Source organism: Agelaius tricolor, unplaced genomic scaffold (genome assembly GCF_023055355.1).
Source record: "Agelaius tricolor isolate 1412-34295 unplaced genomic scaffold, bAgeTri1.0.p SCAF_11, whole genome shotgun sequence".
NCBI classification, from domain to species: domain Eukaryota; kingdom Metazoa; phylum Chordata; class Aves; order Passeriformes; family Icteridae; genus Agelaius; species Agelaius tricolor.
This window is the reverse complement of record NW_027269271.1, coordinates 28,981,386-29,000,532: the sequence shown is the minus strand read 5'-3', so window position 1 is coordinate 29,000,532 and position 19,147 is coordinate 28,981,386. Positions and strand designations below refer to the sequence as shown.

The window sequence follows — 19,147 nt, the reverse complement described above, 5'->3', positions numbered from 1 at the left end:
TTTCCTTGGGCTTTTTATGCTGGGAAAGGAGAAAACTTCATGCTGCTTTTGCTAATACAGTATTTTAGCATTAATTCAAAATTTGGTCCTTTATTAAGCATTTTAGGTTTACAAATGGTAACAAAAGTATGACACTTCCAAAGAAAACAAATCAAATCCCATTCCAAATGCTCTTCAAAATATTTCTCCTTTAAAACAGTCTTTGATTGTTTTGTGTTTAAATAAGCAAAAGGTTTTTCCTGGCTTTCCTTGAGTTGTGTCCATCACACACAGGCTCCTCTGCAGCGCTGGCACCTCTCACTGAGCACCCTCAGTCCTGCAGCTTCAGCTCCATTAACTGATTTTCTTCTGCCCTCTATTCTTGGAGTCCCAGAGGATCACCACGTTGAAGTAGAGCAGGAAGAGCAGGAAGTGCAGGCAGGACACCAGGGCCACGGCCAGGGGGAACAGATCGGGCAGGCGCTGGGGAGGAGGCGCGGCAGCGCTGAGCACTGAGAGCGCTCCCATCAGGGCCAGGGACAGCAGGAACTGCAACACAACGAGGGGTGGAGCCGTGGAGCACCTCAGCCAGCCCGGCTGCCCCCTCGCTGCTGGGTGCTCTGCACGCTCCCCCGTGGCACAAAAACGGGATAGGCCCCCCTGCATTGGTACTTCAGGGCTGGGAAAAGCTGCAAGGAAGAGGTAAAGGAATCACATTTGCTTACCAGGCTCCTGACAATCCTGGGAAAGGACTTAAACCAGGACACATAACCCTTGAGGGAAAGGGAAAAGGCCTTGAGCTGCAGGTCCTCGGCCGAGGTCTTCTCCAGGATGGAGAAGGAGGCCAGGCACACGGCCAGGAAGGCGGGCGTGGTGACGGCGTAGGGCAGCAGCAGCTCGTCCTTCAGCAGCAGGGGCAGCAGGCTGGGACACGGCAGGGCAGGCACAGCAGGCAGGGACAGGAGGGAAAACCAGTAAATCATTTATCCTTACTAGAACTGGGGCAGAACAGGGTTCTCATGGAATCACAGATGGGTTTGGGTTGGAAGAGACCTTAAAGCTCATCCTGTTTCAACCTTGACACCTCCCACTGTCCCAGGGGGCTCCAGCCTGGCCTTGGGCACTCCCAGGGATAACCACAGCTGCTCTGGGCACCTGTGCCAGGGCCTGCCCACCCTCCCAGGAAACAATTCCCAATTCCCAATGTCCCATCCATCCCTGCCCTCTGGCACTGGGAGCCATTCCCTGTGTCCTGTCCCTCCATCCCTTGTCCCCAGTCCCTCTCCAGCTCTGTTAACAGCTTTCCCAACTCACCTGAAAGTTGACACAAGTAGAAACCACGTGGCCATGAAGGGGATTTCATTTATGATTAAGCAGACTGGGCTAGAATGAGAGGAAGAAAAAGAGAACTCAACCATTCCCTAATCAAAGAGCACTCCCAGTGCCTGTAGGGTATCCCCAGGGAACAGCAGGGCTGGTGACTGTCCCCACAGCCAGCACTGAAAGGACACACCAGCCTGGCTGTGCCCACACACCTTCATTTACAAGTGAGGCAGAAAAGCAAATGTGCAGAGTTGTTAAAATCTGATCTATTTGCAAGTGAAAGCAGCGTGCAATAAGATGAGGAAAAGATGAAATTTTATCCACAGAAAAGTTCTTTACTTACACTGACACGAGAAGAATGGATTTTTCATGGACTTGAAAGGAGAACAGGAAAAATGACAAGGCACAGCTGACCTTAGGAGAGAGAGCAGAGGTGTGTGAGCCTGGGACTGCCAAGCAAAGCTCAGCTTTAGTGGCTGCAGGTGCAGGCTCTGCATGGGGCAGCAGCTAAACAAGCTGAGTTTTGCTGTTAACTGCTGCATTTCCTGCAGTGCAAACCCCAGAGCAGCTCCTGGACCACCCTCACAAAGCTCCTTCTTTGGAACTTTATCCAGAATTTGTCACAAAGTCCCTCAGGGAGAGCCTCTATCTTGCTCAGCTTCCCTCACAAGGGCAAGGAATCACAATATTCCAACCCACAGGCAGTGGCAAATCCCACTCCTGCTAAGAATTATCCCCATTTTTGACATGAAATTTTGCTCCTCGTCATGACCAGCCAACAGAAAAAATAAAGAAATTGTCTTTTTATTCCTCCACCAAATAAAAACATGTCAAACCAACCAGTTCTTAGGATAAATGTTAGTTTTAGGTAATGTTGTAATAAAATTAAAAAGAGAAATCATCTTGTAACTCTGAAACTTGGGCCCAGCTCCATCTGATTTTGATTTTAAGGAGAACTCAGTTTTTGCACAGGAGTCATGGCAATGTGCTTCAATTCAATGATGTGGCTAAGAGAAGGCAAACATTTTGGAAAATGGGATCATTTTATTTTCAAACCACTCATGAGCTCACAATGTCCATTTGGGGAATTTTTAATGGAATTTTGCAGCCAGTGAAGGAAGAAAAACTGGCACTTTGGAATCCAAACAAGAAGAGGAGAAATCCCAATTCTATGTGAGGTTTAAACGTGTGTGGAATCTTCCAAAGGCTCTTCAGAGGAAGATAATAAAAATACAGAGTTAAATAAAGAAAACTGAGCTTAAGGAACAAGTCTGGGTTTAAGGGCCAGGTCAGAGCCCTGGATTTGAGACAGTAAAACACTTTTTAACCAATTCCTTCAGCATTTGATGGCTCCCACCCTCTGTGCCCTGCACAAGGGCTGTTGGCACTGCTGGCTGCCCTGCAGTGCCTGTGGTGGTACAGAACAAGGAGCAGTGAACAACAAACACTCACCAAGGCAAATTTAAACCCTCGCAGGGAAGGCTGGACAGTGAGCTTGATACAGGCAGGGAGCAGGCTCAGGAATGTCACAGCAAAACTAAAGGATTGGGGAAGAAAAACAGTTTTAATACATGAGTGACTAGAGCCATTAACACTGCACTCTGCAGAGCCAGACCCGAATTCTTCACTGAGTCAAGGAGAACTGGGAGCTCGGACTTTTAGGAGTGTTGAAAGATATTTGAATTCTTTGAATTTGCAAATCTTAACTCAGTTTTGACCAAGCAGCTTAAATCACTATATAAACAAGCAGGGAATTTTCCAGTCATAAATATTCCCAGTATTTCTCCATCATGGCTTGGCAGAAAAATACAGTATAGGAAAGAATACAAGAATTCCAATATAGGAAAGAAAATTTACTCCTCTTGCAAAAAATATTGCAGATAAACCTACCTAAGGCACTCCAGTTATGTCTTACCTGAGCTTTAGCTGAGTTCGAGGGGATATTACATTCTTTATCTTTATAAGGACACTTAGACTGCACCAAATATTGGCTACTTTATCCTGGAAGGAAATGAAAAGGCAATCAGTGGTAATTATATCTAATGACACTCATGTTTGTGGGAATGATGGGGCTTGGGAGGTGGGGATTGTTGGGTATCTGCCATGAGAGTGCAAGGAACACTTGCAGGAGTACATCACATTCTCAGATGTACTGGGGATGATTGTGCTCTTCAAAAATGGACATTTTCAAGAGACCCAATTAAAACAGCTCTAAAATAAATGAGAAATAGTTCTTCAGCACAAGAGACAACAACTTAACCCCTGAGAGCAGACATTTTGTGGAGCAAGGCAGTGAAACTGCCCCTGGGTAAAGCCTGGCCCCTGGGAGTCCTTCCTCCCTGTGCGCAGTTTCCTCCGTACCTGCCCCTGCTCGCTGCCCGCTAGCACTGACAGAGTTAACCCCAATAAATCAAGGGGTCTAAAGACATTAGCACTTGTGCTAGGATCACTTTCAAAATTAAATTTGTAACTGCAGCTCTCCTGCTGGTGAAACTCATCCCCAGACAGCTGCTGGAGGCACAGCTGTGTAGACACAACTCCCAGCAGCAACTGAGCCCCTCGGTCCCCGCTGGCAGCGCCCGGAATCCGCCGGGGATTCCGGGGAGCACAGCCCTGGCAGCACCAGCAACCTCCTCCTCACAGCCAGGCTGCATTTCCAGCCACCAGCAAGTGTTCCCAGGCTGCAAATGGGAACTGGCACACCCTGGCTGCAAATGGGAGCTGCACACAACCTGTCACACCCCAGGCCAAGTTACTGAGCGCTGCTTACGTGCACAAATTCTCATTTTATCTCCATCAGCATCCAGCAAGTCACTGCCCTGAGCAGCTCAGAAAATATTTGGGCTAATATTAGACTAAAATCCTCCAGCTCTTTCAGACTCGTTGGTTATTGTCATTTAAAGATTTTCTTTTTAAACTGGGTACTCAATAAAAGGTGTGCTGGGCAAAATGATTGCTTTATAAATTCCAAATAATTCTCAAGAAAAGGGTCATTGGTTTTTTGGGAGTGTTTTGGAGAGGTTGTTTGGTGTTCGTTGGGGTTTTTTAAATAAGCCAGCAGAGAATACACCAAGAACACCTCCACTGCCTTTGGTACATCAGCACTAACTTTTGGGAGAAAGAAAAGTGCCAGTTGTGATATTATTTACATCTGAAAAAGTTTAAAAGAATAATTAAAATTAATCAAACTATATGAGAATTTGCTTTAATCCTTGTCACAACCTGGAAATTCAAAGCTTTATTTCCTAGGTTAAGCATGAAATTGAGAATCTGCTGTAAAAAGTGTAATACTGACTCATGCCCCAATTAAAACAGCAGCAACTCCCTGTGACCTGGAACATGGGAACCCTTTCTTTTATCACAAATTCCTCTGGCATTGCCATTTGGACATGGGAACCCTTTCTTTTATCCCAAATTCCTCTGGCATTGCCATTTGGACATGGGAACCCTTTCTTTTATCCCAAATTCCTCTGGCATTGCCATTTGGACATGGGAACCCTTTCTTTTATCCCAAATTCCTCTGGCATTGCCATTTGGACATGGGAACCTTTTCTTTTATCACAAATTCCTCTGGCATTGCCATTATGTAAATGAGGAATTGAGTGACTGGATTAAGGCTCAGCACCTTCAGCACGGGCGTGTCCACAGCCAGAGCAAAACCAAAAGCAGAAGTGGCCTAAAATTTTTGGAAAATATTGTGGAAACTGCACAAGGTAAGTCAAAAAGGAAGTTCTAGGCTGTATCTAAAACACCATTTAAAAATTACTTTAGGAAAATAATTAATGCCATTGAAAAGAGGGGAGCAGAACCCCAAGAGGCCGAAGCCGTTGACTTTCAAGGTTACATCTTCTGACACTGTCAATTACTATGGAATCTATTTCAATGGAAAAATGTATGGATTGAAGTATGGGTTTGATGATGGGATAAGTGTTGTCTCCTGGTAGAATATCCTGGAAGATGCCAGCTGAGCTGGGGTTAAACACTGGATTAAATAACTGGCAAGAAAGGACTGCTGAAGAAGCCGTCTCGAGTTACTCGCCCCGCGCTGCTCTCCCCCATGAAATCCTAAAGGTCAGCCTGAAGGTTTCTCCAGGGATCTAAGAATACAGGACAGGGCAGTGGGTGGGAGAAGAAAACATGCATGCCTCAAACAAGCCTCTGTCAATGGGAAAGAGTCTTCTGAGTACTTGCATGATTTGTTCCACGTCGGTGCCGAAGGGGAGCCAGCAGGCAGCGAAGGACACCAGCACTGTCCCTGCCAGTTTGGCCAAGAGCACCAACCTGCAACAGCACAGCACCATCAGCACAGCAGGAGCAGTGCTGGCCACAAATCCTGCCAGGCTGCAATCCTGCAGGCCAGCAACGCTCCCACAGCTCATTCCCACAGAAACGAACCCAGCAGTGCCCACTGCGGACAAGGAGAACCCCATTCCCCATGCCAGGCTGATTCCTGGGGAGGATCAAACACTTTAAACCCACTTACCCCTTTCCTTTCAGTCCCTTCTTGAAGCACTTTCCAAGTAAATAGCAAAAAAAGGGCAGGGAATGGTAGAGCTCCATTTGCTTATAATTTAAGGCCAAGCAAAATGCCACGGAGCCCAGGAGGTCCCAGTCATGGGACAAACAAAGGACAGCCCACAGGGCCAAGCCAAGGCTCACTGAGTTGTATATGGTTTTTTATGTCAAGGACAAGATACACAGCTCACTTCTGGAAAGCAGCAATTAATGCCCTGGGGGAAAGCAGAAATAGCTTGTAAAATGAGTTTTGCCAAGTTAGCTTTAAGAACATGTTGCCAGTTGTGACTATGTTGCCCCCAAAGATAAAAGAATTACTTCCATTGGAAGTGTCATTTTTATATTTCCAAAGTTGGATTCAGAGCTTGCCCAGGCAAATCTGAGGGCAAATTCTGTGTGTGCTAATTACACATGTAATTACACATGCATTCAGCCAAGCCAGCTTTTGGTGGCAGTGACAGTTCTGTGCAAGGAGCAACATTTTCTTCTTGGTATTTACATGAGTAATGATAAAGCTGTCACAAGCTTTCCCTCCCAGCTCCCACAAGACACGTGCAGAATATTCCAATCTGTGTTTAAATGATGTATAATTTCCTTCAAGGACTTCTGAAGGGTTTGTGATTCTGTTACACACACAAGGCACCCTCATCCACGACCAGTTCCCTGACTGCTAATCCTGCTCAAACAATGAGAAATAGTTGCTAAAAACAATGTTACTGCCTTGTGACTTTGAAAAGAGCTTCCCAGGCTCAGGAGATTTTGAAGAGACTAAGCTACACTTACTGTTAAACTGCAACAAAGTTTTGTAAGTTTTGTAAACTGTAACAAAAGCTTTGGTTTTTTTACTCGTTTTTTGAAAAACTTAGAAAAATCAGTAAATGCAGAATCCCAGACTGGTTTGAACTGGAAGGGATCTTAAAGCCCACCCAGTGCCACCTCTGCCATGGCAGGGACACCTTCCACTGTCCCAGGGTGCTCCAACCTGGCCTTGGATGCTTCCAGGGGCAGCCACAGCTCCTCTGGGCACCCTGTGCCAGGGCCTGCCCACCCTCCCAGGGAGAAATTCCTCCTTGGGAAGAATTTGGATTTGTCCAATCCAAACCCACCCTCTGGCAGTGGGAAGCCATTCCCTCCTGTCCTGTCACTCCATCCCTTGTAAACAGTCCCTTGTATTTCTTGTATTGTCAGAATGTCACAATATTTTGTTTTCCCTCTGTCAGCCTAAGCAGCTGTGACAACACATCCAGCTTGCCCACGGAGCTCTCAGCCCACTCACATTTCCCACTCCACATCACCAGGTGTATTTGACACCTCATTGATTTCACGTCAGCAAACACACCGAGAGGCCCTGATGGTGCAGCAGCTCAGGGAAAGCAATCCCTGCCTTGCTGGAGCTGCTCAGAGGGTGGCATTGCTCACAGCAGAGTGGCAGGGCTGGCACAGGAATCTGCAGGAAATCCCTGCCTCAGCAGCAGCTGCTGCACCTGCAGCAGGGGCTGAGCTGACAGCACTGGGCTGCTCCTGTAGAAATCCAGTTTAAAAGCAGGATTGTTACCAAAACCCTCTGTGCAGGTGGCAGCAGCCAGCCCTGAACTCACCTCCCTGAGCTGTGCAGCCAAGGCAGAAGGGGAGGTTTTACAGAGCTCCTGCCACTGGCCTGCCATGCTAGATCTGAGGGGATTCCCTGTGCACACACAAATCACAGGAGCACAAGGCATCACTCTCCTCCCTGTCACAGCCCCACTGATGCTGCCTGCACTGAGGTGACTGACAGGGAGATCAGCTGGAGGCATGGCAAGAATGACATTCATGTTGGGATTGATTTGTGCCAATATCAATAATTTTTATCTCCAATATGTTTCAGACTTGCAGCTTCCTTTGATATCTCTGTTTGGGGTGGGCAGAACCCCCCAGGTGACTCTGCACACCACAGCCACCCCCTGCTCAGCTAACAAGTGCTAAGGAGCAGTAATCCCATAAACAGAATTCATTTCCATGCAGAACAAGGATACTGGAAGTGCCCATGGTCGATAAGGATGAGGCCTGGGTAAAGCAGGATGCAGAGAGCACTGGAAACCTGGCAAGAAGGATCAAAAAAGAGAGGAGAGAAAGAATTAGTCCAAAATTAGACATTAGACAGAGGAACTACTCCAGCTCCAGTACAAAAATGTGCCCCTCCATGGTGCATCCTATAGGCAGGAATCTTATTCTCTACAAGGAATCGTCTGTCAGGAATATTTTCAGGAATAAAAAAGGATCAAGATTTGCCATAAATTAGAAAATACTGAATATTGCCTGCCCTTTACAACAGCTCAAAGATCACCTACACCTATGTTAAACCTCTCCAAAATATCAGTAGATTGTTATTCCAAAATCTACTGTAAGGAGTGTTCAAGATGAAGCAGTTCCCAAATCCCCCCCTGCCACACCACAAATTTTTTGGGGTTTTTTTTTTTACTACTCAAGTAATAAATTAGTGGAAAATCTTGTTATTAAAAACATTAAAAGAATTGCTGTAAGATAAAATAAAGGCTTTTTTAATGTTTTAAAGTGAAAAGCCTAGAATATATTTATATATATATATATATACAGTGGTTGCCATCAGTTTTACAGGGAAGCCATCAGGGTGTTCTAGGTGTTAATTAACCACAGTTACACTTCTACTCTGTTCTAACAGTGTTTTCTTTGTTTAATTTACACACACCAGGTACTTGCCTTTTTTTTAGCAGACGTTTCTTTCAAGGAAAAACAATATAAAATAACTGCAGGGATATAAACCAGCAGATCAGCAACAAACACTGAAAAATAAAGATTAACTTTCCATTAGAATCCGCCCACAAGGAGGAGGCAAGGAAAAAACACAGGCAAATAAACATCAAAATATCAGAAATAAACTGGGCAGTTCCACTTCAAAGGGCAAAAAGAACCAGGTCTACAGAATTTGATCTTGTTAATGTTTCTCAGGCTCATTTCTGATGTCCCAGAGCTGCTGCTTCCACGTGTTCAGCTGTCCTGGCTCCTGGCACAGCCTCAGTCACTCTCTAGTTCCTGACATGCCACAAGCAGGGCAGGCACTCAGGAATGGCCCAGAGACACCAGCCCTGCTGGGCCCAGGCTGTGGGGCAGCACTGAGAGCCTGGGGCACAGGGAATAAACCCCAGATTATCCCAGTCCCTGTGGGAATTGCCAGTGATGGGGATAAAGGGACTGAGAGCAGGGATCTGCCTTTCACCACGTGCCTACAGCGAGGATTTGTGAGAGGGGACAAGAACACAGAGCCAGCAGGGTCCCCTGCTCAGGGTATGTCCAGCAGGTGAATTCTTCTTGAGTTGTCCTAAAAACCTCAGATTATTTCTACAAACCATTTTCAGCAAATGTGCAGTGGCTCCAAGGAGATGTTTCAACATTTCAGTTATCCAGGGGGGAATGGTTTTGCCAGCTTAAGCCACAACTAAACAAATATAACCAAGGTGTTAGCAAAACAAATACACTGAAGCTTAAAATAAAGCTGCCATTGACTACCCTGAATTATTTTAATGCACTCCTCTAATGGCCCCCGTTCAAAAGTGTTTATCAGCTCTCCAGATCCATCAGTGTTGTGTCAAGTGAGTTGATTTCAAAATTAATAAAGACCATTTCAAGGGTAATTAAATACTAGTGATTTTTATTTTTTTTCAATTCAATCAATTACCAGAGAGCAGACAGAGAGGTTTGTGAGGTACAGAAAAGCTATTGATGAACAACAAATTCTGCTGTTGCAATCAAAAAGCATTTTCTGTTAGAAAAAGCAAAAGACATTTCAAAAGAAAGAAAATAGTAACAAGAAACAAGAGTTCACTGGCCACATTGTTTGCTGTCCTACTGCTGCAGCTACTAAATTATGGTACAAATCTTCTTCTGCATTTGTTTGCAGTTCAAAATAATCAAATGGTGGAAGACAAATTTAGAATACAAGTAGTAAAATTAATTTTTACTTTTTTGCTCACTGTAATAATATCAAATATCTCTGCCTTTGAGATCAGCTCCTAATGAAGATCTCTGATAGCTCCAGAGATTAAGTCAGGAAAAGCCAGGCTACATGTAAAATAATTTTACAATAAAAATCAAGTAAAGCTAAAAATCAAAGACTATTTATCAGAATAGAAGGGAAAACAAGAATATTTTCAAAATTAAAAAATGGGTTTATGCTACAAAGAGTAGTTGTGTTTTAGAGGTTTAATTAATTACTTGGGTTGAAAACGTGTTTCTATATTTTCTATTAATCAGCTTCACAAATGATGGCAGAAGAGGAAATAACGCAGGAATTTGGCTCAGAAATGGACCTGCAAAGCCACCCAATTAAAAACCTGAGAACAAACCAGTAAAGAGAGAGAAGCTGCATATCCAACATGCTGAATTAGTAAGCAAGACAAATGCTTACTAATTCACTAAATACAAGTGCAGGATGATCCCAAGGAAATATAATCTTCCTACCTGTTGTACGCATAAATAACTTATGGGGCTGGCTCTCATAGCCCCGAGATGTGTGCAGAGCAACCCAATCAGGATTTATTAACTTTGCACTGTAAAACAAAGTACAGACACATCAAAATGCAGACAGTTCTCATTTCCCTTTACACTCCTTGCAGCAATAAAGATGACACAGACAGGAGCAGATTCCAAGAATTAAGATGAATGAGAAGAAATATTTCAGAGAGCAATGGTGATCAATGAAAGCTTTTCCTCACCACTAGATCAGTTTACACTATAGACTGTTTCACAATTAAAAAAAATAACCTTTGGAAACAGTAAAAATGGAATACAATATTTATTAGGACAAGATAACCACCTCCAGTCTGGTTCCAGGGACTTTAAAAAAAAACAATTGTAAATACCTTTCATGCTTAAGTATTAAATATAAACCATTTACAGTTCACATAGATGCCCCACATAGCTGTGCCTGTGCACTTTAACCTACATTCTTATTCCATAAGTCTCATTCCAACAGCAGCAAAGCCCTTGTGGAAAAAGTATTCCAATAACAGAATTCTATTTACATGATATCCACTCATCAAATGTCACTTGGGCTCTGCACACACGAGAGCTTTCCCAGGCAATGCCCCCTGTTCCTCCAGCACTTTCCCCTGGGCATCCCAGAGCCGGCAGTGGCTCATAGGGAAAGCTGAATATTCAGAAAGAAAAATGTAACAGAGGATTTCAAACACTGAACTTACATGTAAGCACACACAAAACTGTGATAGGCAGTGAGAGGTGGGTAATCAAGGCCCCAGTAAAGCAGGTTGTTGTCACTTGTATTGAAGTACCTAAAAAATAAAATTCAATTTAAAAACTACATTTCCAGCTTGGTTTTATCCAAGGAAAAGAATGAATACTAAATGCATTCCAAATCCAAAATAGAAGGTGGCAACGTCTATACCTGCCTGATTTTACTGCACATTAAATAAGTCCCAAGCAACAAAATAACAACAAAAGTGATGCAGAGTTCACATATTTGTGGTTGAAAAAAAAAGCTGCTAAAGCTCACTTCAGTGGAGAGAAAACCCCCTGGTTCTACCTCCAAGCCCAGGAGGACCATGTGGAAGGAAGGAAAAGGATTTTCCCCTTTGGGATTATGTTGTGTCAGGATTTCTGTGGCAGCATCAAAAGGAAGGCACCTCTAAGTGAGACCAGAGGGGTTTGTCCAAGGAGAAGCCCCAGCCCCTTCCCCTTTGCAGTCAAACACTGCCTGGGGCTGCTCCCACTGCCACGGGCCAGGCCCTCGGCTCTTCCACTTCCTCTCCTCAAATGCAGCCAATTTTTGACATTTATAATAGTAAATGATATTTCTTGAATTCTTTATGAGCTGCCTGAAGTGTCTTCTGAACAGATGATAAATCACAGTTCTTTGAGTTGCATCTCTGCCTCTTATCCTACAATTCAAGATTGCTCCTGCCAAGGCAGTGCAGATTCTTCATGCAAAATGTCACAGTTTGCAACTTTCAGGGCACTTGCCAGTTCTAGGGGTTTATTTTTTCATTTTATCTTCCATAAAGTTTTCAATTATAAAAAAAAAATAAAATAAAAACAACCCTTATATATCCAGTGATATTTAGTAAGGAAGCTTTAAGAGTTTTAATTAGCAGTAGAATAAAAAAGGATGTTCCTAAAGGACTTTACAGAATAACATCAACTAGAAATATTTAAATCCTAGAATGCAATCCCTTGCACACCAGCCAAGATGTGCTGCTCCAAACACCCACTTTGCTCTATTAGATTCAACTCCACAGCAGACCCACCCAAAAAACCCTTCAGTTATCAATCTAAAACCACATCAATTACAGAAGCAGGGAGCAAAGACAAGGCCAAGGTGCCCACCTGGCAGCCCCTCAGCCAGAGCCAGCCTGCAGCAGTGTCTGAGCTGGCCCCTGGGGCTGCCTGGGGATATTGGCTGCTGTAACTCCTCATTTTGAGGAGACACAGCTCAGTGTAGCAGAGTGCATCAAAGCTGCCAACTCCATTATTATGCAACACCTCTTATCCCAGCTCTGGCATAGTCAGGGTTTGGATAGCCCTGGGAAAAAAAGTTCCTATATTCTCATTTTTGTCCAACAGGATGATCTGAGGTCACTACACAGAGCCATCTGCAGAGCTCACATGCATTTACAGAACACAAGTGAATTAATTTTCTATTTTGTCAGATTAGTCTGTTTCCCAAAAGACAGCCAGGGAAAAATTACACCACACACCCAAAACACCCCTGTCCTTGCTGGAAGATGAGCTGGGATTCCAACATATTCCAATTTGAGTTGTAGCACATGTATGGACCCATTTTTTACTCTAAAGAATATTAGGAATAATGCAAAACCAAATAAAATATTTATAATAATTCTCCTCCTGTTTTACGTGATCTGTACAAACGAAGCTCTCTACACTTCAATCTAGGACCCAGAATTCCCACATTGAAAAATCTCCTGGATCATGGAAACAAACCATGAACTCAGAGGTGTCCAACACAAGCAGGATTTCCCCTGCTCCCCCTTTGCAAGCAGCACCTACCACTGCCTGATGGGCAAGTTGTAGGTGATCTCCTGCCAGTGCCTCTGAGCCTCGTAGTCTCCATACATGGGTGGTTTTCCTGCCCCTAAAAGCAGAGGACACAGCATTCAGGACATTATTTGGCTTAGAGATTGCTTTCCCCCAGTTCTGTATTGCATAGTAATTACTAATTTAATTCTCTATCCCTCTATATTGAGAGCAAATAGAGACCTCATCATGCAGTCTAACAGAGAGAAAAAAAAAAAAAGATGTGTGTTCTTTTGGCTTTCTGGAGACTTCTGCAATGAGCATTTATCAAGATACTCTGCTGTGAAGAACTGCTTCCTCATCTGACAAAAAAAATCATTTCCAAGTGCAGATGAAAAATGTGGTACTTTCCCTGAACTAGGAAAATGCACATAATGGACATGTTACAGTGATTCTGTGGGAGCTGCTGCACTCCCTTGGCAGGTGATAATTGCCAATATTCTCACTTGTTTCAGCCATGGCATGCTACCTGACTATTAATATCATTAAAATCCCTTGATTTGCTATTTTCATGGAAAAGAAAGCTTTCTCAATGCAAATACTTCAGATGTCAAATACTCCCCTGGATGGAAGCCTAACTGTGACCATGGCAGCATGCAAAGCATCTTCCCAGAGTTTATTTACTTCTATTAACCTGCTCATTGAGAACAGAAAGCAGACTGATTGTGCTCCCAGTGAAATATTGACATGAGCCAGACAGAGATTTAAGAGGTTCTTTAAAATATAGGAAAGCCATCTGTGGTTTTACCCATGATCTATGTCTGTGGGAATCCCACGAGCTCAGCAATGTGCAATTTATTCCCAGAAAGTGCAAAGTGCCTCTCAGCTCTGCTAATTTCTTCCTGGGGATGGAGAGAACAGATTATCTCCACTCTCACACATTCAGATTCAAGTTTCCCAAATAAGTGAGGTCACTGGAGTTTCATCAGTGTCAATTCTGTAGCTCTAAGACCAGTGGAACAAAGAATCTGCCACTGGATTACTGAAATACAAAATAGATATTTGAATCACTGAAATCCAAAATGTACATTATCCAAATTTTAGAGTGTTGTGTGTGTATCAATTTCTCAACCTTGAGGGGAAAAAAGGGATGAAAAAAATTAATTGGCTTCAGAATGATCAAAAGATCTTAATCCAAAGGTTTGATTATTAAAAGCCAACTACCAATCAGTTAGTTTGACAAGGCACATTTAGCTTCCATCTAGAGAGAAAGCACCAAGTACACAGACAAACTAAGTTAAAAATTAATAAAACTGGAATATTTTATTTTAAAAGGTTCAAAAATACCTTAAAAGTAGTGATCTTATTCAGTTTATTGTTAACCTGGGAACAGAATTTTTTAAGGGTTTGAGCTGCCTCTCAATACCTGTATTTAGCAGGAGTCTGGACATGCATTAAAAAATTATGCATTAACCTATGAAACCAAATTTTTCCTCAGTAATTCTCCAAGACCAGGCTATCACTAATGGTAACTTTTCAAAACCAGGTATTAGTTTCTGCTTTTTCACTGAATTCCAGAGGCAGACCCAAAGCAAGCTGCTGGCAAGGAACAGGGTGGGAATGAGACAGAGATCCAAGGGTGCACAGTAAATGAGGGTGGAATTCAAAGTTTATCACATCTGCAGCAAGTCAAAGAGGAAAAAAATAATCCCAGTGGATTTATGTGTTTGACAGCTTTAACACTGGGATTTTCCTTTTTACAGCCAGCCAATGCTCAAAGTCAAGTTTAATAATTTGCTGGACTGGATCAGATCAGCTTTTCCTATTGCAAAAGCAGTTATATCAGCACTGGGGAGGAAATAAGATTTAAAAATTGTTATTTTAGCTAAGGATTTATTTTAGACTCTCTTCCACAATCTTGATTGGGATGAAATTAAATCAACTTACAAAAATCTAGTTAGCAACGGAATTCTAAATAAATCCTCTTGCACTGCAAGAGAAATTCAGTGTGTGCCTGCAGCCAGGGTGTTTTCTGCCTAGAAATGGGTAAAAACCTCAGTTACCTACAGACCTCTCAGAAATGGCATTTTGAGAAAGCAAACTCAAACCAAAACAAGTGGAAATGCAGTTCAGCTTCAAGCAAATTCTTCAAATAAATGAAGCCCAGAATTACCAGTTTAAAATCACCAGAATGCTCCTGAGCAGCTCAGGGGATGGGGCCACCCATTGCCTCAAAAAAAACAGAGTAGAATTGGACTTGTGATTCTTTGGGCTGATGAGGACTGAAAGTATTGGTTCATTTTTTATCTGTTTTTAAATGTGCAGAGAGCAAGCCTTGTGCAAGCTTATTCCAAGTGTGGGGATGGAACTGGGAGGCTTGGAAAGGAACTTGCTAATTCTTTGCAAGCCTTCTGACACGAGGAGGAGAAAAACTCATCCATTACCAGAATGCAGCTCTGGCTCCTGCTGTAAACAAGCTTAAGGAGGTACAGGTACAAGGCAGAGTCATTGCTCACTCCATGTCACCTCTGCACTGTCTTCATTAGCACCAGCATTAGCTACATGTAAGCTAAATAAAAATATAAATAATAAGGTCATATCTGCTACAGAATTTAGAAGACAATATGAGACAAATGCACAAGTGGACTGCAATATTCTGCAAATAAAGGCACAGGGGAAAACAGCCAGATATTCATCCTAAAACATTAATGATCATCAGCACCATTCAAAAAAACAAAAAGTTATGGTGGCTTTTTCCAGTGTTCTGCTCCAAACTGTGATGTTAATCATGGCACACTTCAAAACATAAGAAAAAGGAATTCTCAGGGAAATCAAGAGGAACTTAAATATAACAATGGTTGGAATAACACATTACTTCCTATGTATGATTTTATATAAACAGCAGTAAATAAATAACAATAAAGGCCATGATCCCTCTCCCTGGGCTGCTGCAGCCTGGGCAGTCCTTACCTGAGTAGGAGCCCAGGGACACGGCCCAGCGCACGGTGAGCGCCAGCAGCACCGTCACTGTCATCAGGCTCCACTTCTCCATGGCTGCCACGCTCCTGGGGACACAGGGACACTGCCACAGCACAGCTCCTGGGCCAGCCTTCCCTGCTGGATACAAACAACTCACTGGATTATACACCTGGGGACACACAGGGACACTGCCACAGCACAGCTCCTGGGCCAGCCTTCCCTGCTGGATACAAACAACTCACTGGATTATAAACCAGGATTATAAACCTGGGGACACACAGGGACACTGCCACAGCACAGCTCCTGGGCCAGCCTTCCCTGCTGGATACAAACAACTCACTGGATTATACACCTGGGGACACCCAGGGACACTGCCACAGCACAGCCACCTCCTGGGCCAGCCTTCCCTGCTGAACATCAACAACTCACTGGATTATAAACCAGGATTATACACCTGGGGACACAGGGACACTGCCACAGCACAGCTCCTGGGCCAGCCTTCCCTGCTGGACATCAACAACTCACTGGATTATAAACCTGGGGACACAGGGACACTGCCACAGCACAGCTCCTGGGCCAGCCTTCCCTGCTGGACATCAACAACTCACTGGATTATAAACCAGGATTATAAACCTGGGGACACACAGGGACACTGCCACAGCACAGCCACCTCCTGGGCCAGCCTTCCCTGCTGAACAGCCCCATATTCACAACTCACTGGATTATCCACAAGCACAGGGGTTAAAAAGTGAGTCAATGCCCTGTGTTAGGTTAATTTAGGCCACTTCTTTCCTCAGCTAAGAGCACCACAGACGGATTGTGCAAAGTGCACACCTGGTCTAGGCACCACTGCTGTTTTGTTTTAAACAAAATAAAAGTTATTTAAAAGTTAATTGGTGTCAGGAGACATTACTCTCCATCCTTCCACCCCCAAAAAGCAACAAGGCTGATGTCCCACCAAGCTCATTTCACCACACTAAGGACCCTGTAAAAGTAAGAAATATTGCCAGGTCTGTCACACTGAAGCATGAAACTCAGAAACCAAGAAAATTATTATGTTGCCTTATGCAAAAAAAAAATCTAAACTAACTACAAAATATGCAAACTTCAACCCAAACTTCAACTTCAACAAAAATTTTCAATCAGAAAAATTTTAGTCTGAACTAGGAAAAAAGTGAGGAAGAAACTACTCCAGTCTTGAAGGGTACAACTGCCACAGACTTTCCTTGCAAAAAAGGCATCTTTTGATTTGAGTTTATTACACTTGCTACTGAAGCACTGAGCTGCTGTTTTAGTTACAGACAAGCAACACCTGAGGCATGTTTAGGCTATTCTTCTCCAACTCCAGCCATATTTATTTACTATCACAGAAAGGTGTGACCCAACACCACCACCAAGGGGAAAAAAGAAGTTCATTAATAATATAAATCTGTGGCAGCAGATCTCCATCTATAGGTAGGAAGGTGAACACTGATATTTGCATGTTTTCACCTGTGCTCTTTTATCTAAAAAAAAGATACATATGTCCTTCTTTTCAATCTTGTCACAATATTCATTAATTACACCTTCTTAATTATTACACAGCACCAGCCTCACAGACTCCCCCATCTCTGTTTCATTCATTTACTTTTGCCATTCCCTACATTGGAATAACAATTGTTTTCTGGGATAGAGTTTCTTTCTCTGCTCCCAAAAGCTGTCCTTAAAATATTCTTTCCTACTTATTTTTCACCTTTAATAATTATCCCATACTACCTATAACAAAAAAGCCATGCTTTTATTAGATCCTAAAGCCTAGAACTCTTAATTCTTGGTATCCTGTGGGTAACAATGTTAGGAATAATTTTTAGGGGATGATAAAGCCAGTTTGGTCAATCCCAAACTTTTCACCTTCCCCTGGATGTGCAACACCTGATCAGGTGATCTCAAGATGTAAGCATGAGGCGAAAATCACAGCTAAAAAACCCCAAAGAAACGCTATCCTTCCACACTGCCTGTGGTGAAGATTCAGATAAATAACACAGTACAAACCACCCAGCCCTGGCCCAGGGAAGCTGACAGAACTCAGCCATAGATGCACGGGCCTGAATAGAACTTCTTTTAAAAGAGGTGTCAGCACACATTTCAGCAGCTGAAAAACGCACACACTGAATGAAGGATTTAATCTGTTACAGCAATACCTGTCTACAAGCCTGCTGTTTCCCTAATCCCTGTCAGGAGACGCCTTTATTCCTCCTCTCACCCCCCACTCTCACCTCCCTGCTCTGCCCGGCCTCCTCAGAGCCCCCGGGGGCTGGCACCGGGCCGGGCTGCGAGCCCCCCCGAGCTGGCCCCGGCCACCAGCGGAGCCTGCTGCCCCTCAGCCCCCTCAGAATCCTCGACCCGCTCTTCCTAAGCCCCCTCAGAATCCTCGACCCGCTCTCCTTCGCCCCCCCCTCAGCCTTGCAGCCCCTCAGTCTTCTCGACCCGCTCTCTCTCACCCCCCTCAGCCTTTGAGCCCCTCAGAATCCTCGACCCTCTCCCCCTCACCCCCCTCAGCCCCCTAAGAATCCTCGACCCGCTCTCCTTCACCCTCCTCAGCCTTGCAGCCCCCTCAGTCTCCTCGACCCGCTCACCCTCCTCAGCCTTGCAGCCCCCTCAGCCCGCTAAGCCCTCAGCGCCCGTAGCCAGCCCACCCCGCAGCCCCCTCACCTCCCCTCCCGGCTCAGCGCCCGCTCCGTCCCAGGCTCCCCTCAGCCGGCGCCGCTCGCGGGCTCTCACGGGGCTCGGGCCGGCGCGCGCGCTTCCGCCTGCGCGGCGCCTTCCGGGCGGGCTCTGCGCGTGCGCGGGGCGGGAACCGCGGCCGCCTCAGGGACGCTCCGCCATGGCCGCGGTGGGGCCGGGGCGGGAGCGCTGCGGGCTGCGCCGGCAGGAGGGGACGCTCCAGGGGAACCTCAGAGCCCAGTCCGCTGCCTAACGGGGCTCCGGGAGAGCTGGAGAGGGACTCCGGACAAGTGACAATGGAAGGGGGAATGATTCCCGCTGTCGGAGGGCAGGGATGGATGGGATATTGGGCAGGAATTCCTGGCCCTGGCACAGGTGCCCAGAGCAGCTGCGGCTGTCCCTGGATCACTGGAAGTGTCCACGGCCAGGTGGACAGGGTGTGGAACAACCTGGGGTAGGGGAATGTGTCCCTGCCATGGCAGGGGTGGCATTGGATGGACTTAAAGGTCCTTTAGACCTAAACCAATCTGGGATTTGTGTTTTTCTACTATGCCAGCTGGGGAGCAGCCCCTGAGCCCTTGCAATTGGAGGCGATATCTGGGAACAAAGCACAGAATCTCAGGCTGGAATACACAGTGGGGTCATC

The 19,147-nt window shown here is 44.8% G+C and overlaps 1 protein-coding gene across 2 annotated transcripts; it reads right to left on the bottom strand.

The window, feature by feature from the left end:
• Window positions 1-62: 62 nt before the first annotated feature.
• Window positions 63-18,586, bottom strand: ALG6 (ALG6 alpha-1,3-glucosyltransferase). Of its 2 annotated transcripts, none has more exons than XM_071436915.1 (15): window positions 18,490-18,586; window positions 15,790-15,933; window positions 12,853-12,937; window positions 11,031-11,120; window positions 10,291-10,379; window positions 8,533-8,615; window positions 7,830-7,894; window positions 5,786-5,971; window positions 5,448-5,583; window positions 3,218-3,303; window positions 2,755-2,839; window positions 1,646-1,716; window positions 1,294-1,362; window positions 705-903; window positions 63-528 (listed from the first exon to the last, which is right to left on the bottom strand). In XM_071436915.1, the coding sequence occupies exons 2-15, from the start codon at window positions 15,869-15,871 to the stop codon at window positions 334-336; spliced, it is 1,521 nt and encodes a 506-aa protein (XP_071293016.1). In that variant the 5' UTR covers window positions 15,872-15,933; window positions 18,490-18,586; the 3' UTR covers window positions 63-333. The 2 variants fall into 2 exon arrangements, with proteins under 2 accessions (XP_071293016.1, XP_071293015.1); XM_071436914.1 differs by having other exon boundaries at window positions 15,790-15,936; window positions 18,490-18,584.
• Between the last annotated feature and the right edge of the window lie 561 nt (window positions 18,587-19,147).

What these genes read in the sequence shown, in the direction of transcription:
- ALG6 (XM_071436915.1), bottom strand. Translation starts at nt 15,871, where the DNA reads ATGGAGAAGTGGAGCCTGATGACAGTGACGGTGCTGCTGGCGCTCACC. An exon ending in TTGACAGAGGCTTGTTTGAG is followed by an intron (nt 3,304 to 5,447) that starts GCATGCATGTTT and finishes ATTTCCTTCCAG; the next exon opens with GATAAAGTAGCCAATATTTG. An exon ending in CGAACTCAGCTAAAGCTCAG is followed by an intron (nt 2,840 to 3,217) that starts GTAAGACATAAC and finishes CCAATCCTTTAG; the next exon opens with TTTTGCTGTGACATTCCTGA.